Here is a 7,505-nt window from a genome sequence, read left to right as displayed (position 1 = left end):
AGAGGCAATAAAATTAACTTCAATTACATAAGGATCAATAACCCAGAAAAAAAAACCATATTAAGAAATTATGGTGACTAAAATCGAAATTATACTGATACCCAGATGAAATGTTTGCATGAAAAATTCAAAATCGAAACTTTGAACCAAAAACTGAGATAAGTCTACAGATCAGTGCTCGAAGATACGACAAATTGTCAACAGAAGCAACTAAATTACTTAAGATGTTCTTAGTCTGTTCAGCGTATCAAATCATCCTTGCAATCATAGCACAATTATAACAAGACAAACTAAAGCAGGATAGTTGAAGGACAACCTTGGAAGTCCATTATCAAACACAAAGACAGGAGGCCTCCTGTTGACTCACTGAAGAAACATTATTACTAGTTTCCTAGCCTGATGACACATTAAGACACGGTCTAAGCTTACCTACTATGTCATCAGAAACATTATATCTCATCTTAAAATTTAACTATCAAAAGGATTACAAGTAGAAAGTAGCTTGGACTACATTACCTAAACTTGGATTTGCCCATCTTCTGCATTTAGAATCTGCAGCAACAGTGTTCCCTGAACATCAAAGTTACTGACACCACCATCTCGTTTCAGTGTTACATTTAGTTTCTCCACAACAGCCAAAGTGACGGGATCAGTTAAAGGTGGGGCAGATGATCTAGATTGGCCTACTTTTGGCTGCACATCTTCAAGGATAACCTCCCCTTCTGCTTTCAAAGACACCAAGAACTGGTTAGTCCTTTGTGATTTCCCTAACTGCATACCAAGACCTTTCGGAGGAGCATTGGCAGCCGAAGGTTGACGACCTAAACCTTGTTAATATATAATATACAATTAAACCAATGGTGTTGGAAGAGATGGAATAAATTTGATATTCGTCACAAGACAACCAAAAAAGAACTTAACGAAGCACGCTCTCAAAATTGAATCTTAAATGAACTGACCAGTTCAAAGAGTATAATTAAGTACTGCTGAATTATTTTGAAAGAACTGAAAGTAAAGTTGAAACAAGTACCAGCATTACACATCAAATTCAATATTAAAGAGCATGAACAAACCCTTAGACTTGATAGAAAATGGATCGATCTCAGTGTTCAATCCAAAACCAGAACCACTCCCAAAACCGCTTCTAGTATTTGAAATGCTCATCTCACTAAAGCTGCTCTCTATTCTTCCTGAGCCCATTGACATAAACCCTCCCTTATCACCCCTATTCTTTTCAATCTGCAAACGATATGATGATGTGCAATGTTGATATAACATACAAATGAAGGAAATTATACAATGAATAAAACTACTGAATTGGCCATTTCAGAAGCCTCGTACAGTACCTTGCTTTTGTCAATCTCACTAGCTTTACGTTTCATGACATCTTTCGTCTCATTAATCTTGCTCTGCATTACAAGTTTGTGCAACTTCTCTTCGTGACTCTCCATTTCACAGTACTGTTTAACCTGAGATACAGTTACATTTTCCTTGTGTCCAAGAGAGATGACCCCGTCAAAAGCAAAAATCAGCTCAAAAGCAGTCCTGCAAACACCCTCTTCATCTAGAGACATAGAATACTCCGGCACCTAAAGCTAGTTAAGGAATAAACTTATGCAGATATTTCAAATTTGATGAGAAATTTGATGGAAATAAAACCCATTCAAATTGTAAAATGGATATACTGTACAAAAGATTGAAAAAAAAAATAGGGGAAAAAATTGAATAATTAAGACCAAAAGAAACACCATAGTGAGGTATACATGGCATAAGGCTCAGCTGGAAATTTTCAGGGTTCACCAAGACCCCAATGTAATACTTTTCCTAACTAAGAGATTTGTGAGGCAAATGAAGTTGTTGACATTTTCGTAAAGGCTTCAACATGCCAATACAGAAAAATGATTTCTTATTTTGCAAAGTGAGCTAATGGTGCACATGAATTTAAGTTCACACTTAACAAAAGTGGAGTAGAGCAAAAGAAGTGGAAACAGTCTTTGTGCTCTTGCCTAATAATACATCTCTCATGCCTTTTTCATAGAAATTAGAACATACATGCTAAGAATAATTGACAAAAGGCAGAACAAAAAATATCTATGGTAAAGGGGGAAAGTTGCCAAGTTATTCATGTGATATAATATTTTTTTAATAGAGAGAGAAAAAGGGCAGAGAAGAATACACATGCTAAAACATTTCATAATAAACCCAACATAGAAACATGTAAAAAAATGGCTTTTGTGTGGACAATGTGATAAAAATCATTAACCGTTTAAAAAAAAAGATACAAGCTTTGAGAGTAGTCGCAGTGTCTCCAAATCTTCCAGAATATTGCTCTGTTTGTTTGTAACAAGTAGCAAGTACAAAGCTTCAATAGGCTGGTAAACATAGCGAACATTTTCTGTCTCAAAATATGTATGTTGTTTTCCAGTGCCTATCAACTTTTGGAAAGCTGCAAGAAGACCTTCTATTCTTATGCGAGACTTGTCCACAAATTGTCTAGAAACAAGTACTGCCAAAGCAAGAAATAAAACCACCAATTAGAACTCCTAATCACTTGCAGAATGAAACTTAACAACATTTTACTCATGTACAGATGAAAATAAATGACAATGCCAGGTACTCGAGGACAGTGAAAAATTATATGTAAAAATGGTGCTTGCCCTTAAAATCAAAGAAATTACTGCAAGGATTTTATATGCAAGAAAGAAAAGGAGAAGGTGTAGAAAAAAAATAAATAAATAAAGACAAAGGTTTAGACAATGCCAAGAGGTGCACCATTATTCTGAAAGTTTCATTCACATTAACATTCCTATCCCATTTTACCGAAAACAAAAACAAAAAAATCCATTATGAAGTTGTTGCTACAAAATAACTTTACTATGTGAGAAAGCAGAGTTTAAAGACTTATGAGCTACCAGAAACCTCCATGAACAATGTACTTTACCAGTTCCTGTCAATCAATCTTCTGATCTGCCTATAAAATATGGCCTATATCCCACGACAAACTCTTTCCACAGTTGCATTCTTTTAGGTAGCTAACATTAAAATAATAAAAATCTAAACAAAACTTCATTATAAAATCCAGTTTTACATCGAAGTGGTTGTTTCATTACCATCATCTTAACCCATAATATAACATTCCTAGGGTAGTTTAGACATTTAGCAATTGAACTGTACATGAGAAAGCACAGTAGCAACTGAACAAGACATGAGTTCTGCAATTACAATAAAAGTATTCTCTCTTGTCCAGCCCTATGTAATTACATGAAATTTTGAAACTGACAAACACAAAACTCAAATATTACTGATAAATAAATTAAATAAAAAAATGTAAGACAAACAAATACACACCTTTCCCAGACTTGGTTACGATGGAAGCAGCAAGAACAACCTACGTAGAAAGTGAAGATGATTGATAAGTAATAAAACAGATAAATGTAATACATATTTATATATATATATATATTTGCAGCAAGATAAATGTAATTTAAAACCCAACTTTGAACAAAGGAATAATGGGAAGAGAAAACTCTTACCATCTTGTTATGTCGAGATATAAAAACAAACAAGCACGACCAAAATGGAGATTGTATCCAGCACCCAAAATGCAGAAATTTGGTGAACTTAAGACATTAACACAATTGCCAAAATCAACAAAATATGGAGTATCATCATGCAACCCAACGTCGTCATTCGACTGTTGATAATCAAATCACATACTCTTATAGGCACACCAATGCATGCTAAATACACAGTAGTGGAAATATTTCGAATCAGGGAATGAAAAACTTCACATATGTATTAGGATTTAAGTCTACAAAAGTACTAATTTTAATAAACTTGTGATCCCATTTCACTATCGATCTCTAATGTCTCGTAGAAATTCGTATACAATATTATCACCACCCCAGCAAGGTACAACAAAATTCACAAAGAAAAAGTTAGGCCTGACAAGAATGGAGATTTGAATAGAAATTATTTCGAAACTAGATCCAATTCACCCTGAGCATTCAAACACCCAAAACAGTAATTTCGCTAAGATCTAAGACAACATAAGGTGGATCACGTTTGGAAATCCAGAGTAATAAAATAAGATCTCACAAAGTAAAAACCAAAACTTCCTACGGAAGCTCCTAAAGAAAACAAACATTCCCAGCTAAGTATTTCAATCTGCTCCTTGAGTGAAAGCAGAGGCCCATGAACAAACCCTGAAAGTATTACTCACACTTAATCTTGCTAATTTGTAGACGCCAGGTCGGATAATTGATTTGATTTTATAAGGCCCTTCCGAAATAGGCCCGAGCACACCAGCGGCTGGGTCATGCATGGCTAGGAACACACGCCTCAACACCAAGTCTCCTAATCCAAATTTCTTGTCCTGAACCTTTTTATCAAAATTAATATCGAGTAGCTCGCTGCTGATATGCTGCATTTTTTAGTTGAGCCTCGTCCCGTCTTTCTTCAATCATGTCCAGACTTACTTCGAGCTAGGATTGGTTTGAGGCTTGGTCAAAAGCATGGCTATGAATAGTGGGTATTTCGACGTCGATTGGTAGCATAGCCTCGCATCCATATGCCAGAGAAAAAGGGGTATGTCATGTTGAAGTGCGAGTTGTGGTCCAATATGCCCACAAGACTTCTGGTAACTCCTTAGGCCATTTTTCGTTAGCTTCTTCCAATTTCTTCTTCATAGAACTCTTCAGGGTTTTATTCACAACTTCGACTTGGCCATTCGCTTGGGGATGGGCCATAGAGGAGAATCTCTTTATTATCCCATTTTTCTCACAAAAATTGGTAAACATTTCTCTGTCGAACTGAGTATCGTTATCCGATACTATCTTCCTTGGCATTCCATATTGGCAGATTATATTTTTTACCACAAAGTCAAAGAATTTCTTTGAGGTAATTTTTTCCAGAGGTCCGGCCTCGGTCCACTTCGTAAAATAATCTACTGCAACTACTGCGCACTTAACTCCTCCTTTTCCAGTTGGCAATGAGCCTATGAGGCCAATTCCCCAGACCGCAAATGGCCATGGGGAGGTCATCATAGTTAGCTCGGAAGGTGGAGCTCGTGGGATTGTAGCGACCCTTTGACACTTATCGCATCTCTTGACGTAATCAAATGAGTCTGCTTTGATAGTGGGCCAGAAGTATCCTTGCCATATAATTTTCTTTGATAAGTTGTGCCCCCAGTGTGGTCCCCACAAAATCCTTCATGTATCTCTTCTAGGATTTTCTTGGCCTCGGATGGAGTCACACATCAGAGTAGTGGCATAGAGTATCCTCTTCGATATAGCCTTCCTTCCACAATACTGTATCTGGGGATCTGATACATCAGTTTTCGAGCCTAGTTCCGTTTTGCTGGGAGAATGCTAGTTTCAAGGTACTCAACTATTGGGGTCATCCAAGTTGGCTCGAAGTTGATCATGCTGACATCTTCCTGTTCCGGCTTGCTTATACTGGGTGTCCACAGATACTCGATTGGCACAACATTCAGCTCGTCGACCTCGGTGGATGTGGTGAGCCTGGCTAGGGCGTCTGCATTCGAATTTTGTTCTCGGGGAACCTGCTTTATTGTGTAGAACTCGAAATGTTCGAGTGCTGTTTTTGCTTTTTCTAAATATGCAGTCATTTTTGTTCCGCGAGCCTGGTATTCCCCTAAAATCTGGTTGACCACTAGCTGCGAGTCGCTGTAGCAATGTATGTCCTTAGCCTTGAGTTCCTTGGCTATTCGAAGTCCTGCTAGTAAAGCTTCGTATTCAGCCTCGTTGTTAGATGCTTCGAAATCAAATCTCAAGGTGGAGTGAGATCGGCTTCTAGTTGGAGTGATCAATATGATTCCTACGCTCGATCCATTTTCGTTGGAAGACCCATCGACATAAAGTTTCCACAGCTCGCGGGCTGGGGTTATAACTTCATCGTCAGTCATTCCTGTACATTCCACTATGAAGTCTACCAAGGCCTATCTTCTTATGGCTGTCCTTGGATGATAAGTGATCTCAAATTATCCAAGCTCAATAACTCATTTTAATAATCAGCCCGAGGCTTCTGCCTTTGATAATACTTGTCGTAGTGGTTGGCCAATCAGCACATGGATGGGGTGTGCTTGAAAGTAAGGTCGGAGCTTTCGAGATGAGTGAATTAGGCTGAGAGCCAATTTCTCCATTAAGGGGTATCTCGATTCTACGCCCAGTAACCTTTTGCTGACATAGTATACTGGCTTTTGTACCTTTTGGTCTTCTCGGACGAGCACGGCTCTAATGGCGTGCTCGGTTGTAGCGAGATATAGGTGCAAAATTTCTCTTGTGATAGGTTTCGACAAGATATGAGGCTCTGCGAGGTGCTTCTTGAGCTCCTGAAATGCTAGCTCGCATTCCTCTGTCCACTCAAATTTTTTGTCCCCTCTCAAAAGGTTGAAAAATGGAAGACAACGGTCTGTAGATTTCGAGATAAACCTACTTCATGTGCCATCGTCCAATCAAGCTCTGGACATATTTATGCTTTCGAGGTGAGGGCATGTCAATCAATGCCTGGATCTTGTTAGGATTAACCTCTATTCCTCGTGCGTTCAAAATGAAACCCAGAAACTTCCTTAATGATACTCCAAAAGAGCATTTCAAGGGGTTGAGTTTCATGTTGTACTTTAGTAGCACGACGAAGCATTCTTCAAGGTCGTCCACATGGTTGTTGTTATGTTTAGATTTGACGAACATATCATCAACATACACTTTCATGTTATTACCTATCTGTTCGTAGAACATTATGTTTACAAGCCGCTGGTACGTGGCTCCAGCATTCTTAAGCCCAAATGGCATGACATTGTAGCAGTACAGTCCTTTATCTGTCACAGATTTTGTATGTTCTTGGTTCAGGGCATGCATGGCAATCTAGTTATATCCAGAATAAGCGTCCATGAATGACATAAGTCCATGCTTGGCTGTGGCATCTACGACTTGGTCGATTCGAGGTAGGGGAAAGCAGTCCTTAGGACATGCTTTATTGAGGTCGAAGTAATAGATACAGGTCCGCCATGTTCCATTGGGTTTTGGAACTAGCACTGGGTTAGCGACCCAATCAGGGTAGAAGGCATCTCGTATGAATCGATTCGCCTTCAACATGTCGACCTCTTGCTTCAGGGCTATCTTTCTGTCATCATCCAGGAGTCTTCATTTTTGTTGCTTTGGTGGGAAGCTCTTATCAATGTTAAGGGTATGGCTCATCACATTTGGATTTATCCCTACCATGTCCGAATGTGACCATGCGTAAACATCCTGGTTCTTCTTCATGGAGCAAATTAATTGCTACTTTGATTCTTCTTGAAGGTTTTTCCCTACCTTCACAGTTTTTGGGGGATCAACCTCTTCGAGCTCTTCTAGGGGCTCAAGGTCAGCCCTTTCTTATATTCTTGGATTGATCTCTTTGTCTATCTCGAAGACTGTCCCATCCTTACTCTGAATTACTACAAGCGTTTGTGTGCTTGTCTGCTTCTTCCCTCTCATGGAAATGTT

The 7,505-nt window shown here is 38.6% G+C and overlaps 1 protein-coding gene across 1 annotated transcript; it reads right to left on the bottom strand.

The window, feature by feature from the left end:
* Positions 1 to 899: 899 nt before the first annotated feature.
* LOC133816713 (coatomer subunit delta-like) lies at positions 900 to 3,598 on the bottom strand. Its single transcript, XM_062249058.1, has 5 exons — positions 3,534 to 3,598; positions 3,349 to 3,388; positions 2,283 to 2,506; positions 1,347 to 1,589; positions 900 to 1,239 (listed from the first exon to the last, which is right to left on the bottom strand). The coding sequence occupies exons 1-5, from the start codon at positions 3,534 to 3,536 to the stop codon at positions 1,036 to 1,038; spliced, it is 714 nt and encodes a 237-aa protein (XP_062105042.1). The 5' UTR covers positions 3,537 to 3,598; the 3' UTR covers positions 900 to 1,035.
* Positions 3,599 to 7,505: the final 3,907 nt, after the last annotated feature.

The sequence above is a fragment of the Humulus lupulus genome, chromosome 2 (assembly GCF_963169125.1).
Source record: "Humulus lupulus chromosome 2, drHumLupu1.1, whole genome shotgun sequence".
Lineage (NCBI taxonomy): Eukaryota > Viridiplantae > Streptophyta > Magnoliopsida > Rosales > Cannabaceae > Humulus > Humulus lupulus.
The sequence above is the reverse complement of the archived record's forward strand: the minus strand, read 5'-3'. Positions and strand labels throughout refer to the sequence as shown.

Bases quoted from the DNA above. Each gene is read 5' to 3' on its own strand.
- LOC133816713 (XM_062249058.1), bottom strand. The intron at 2,507-3,348 runs GTGTGTATTTGT...TTGCTTTGGCAG, and splicing joins CGTAACCAAGTCTGGGAAAG to TACTTGTTTCTAGACAATTT. The intron at 1,590-2,282 runs GTATCTTTTTTT...AACTAGCTTTAG, and splicing joins TGCGACTACTCTCAAAGCTT to GTGCCGGAGTATTCTATGTC.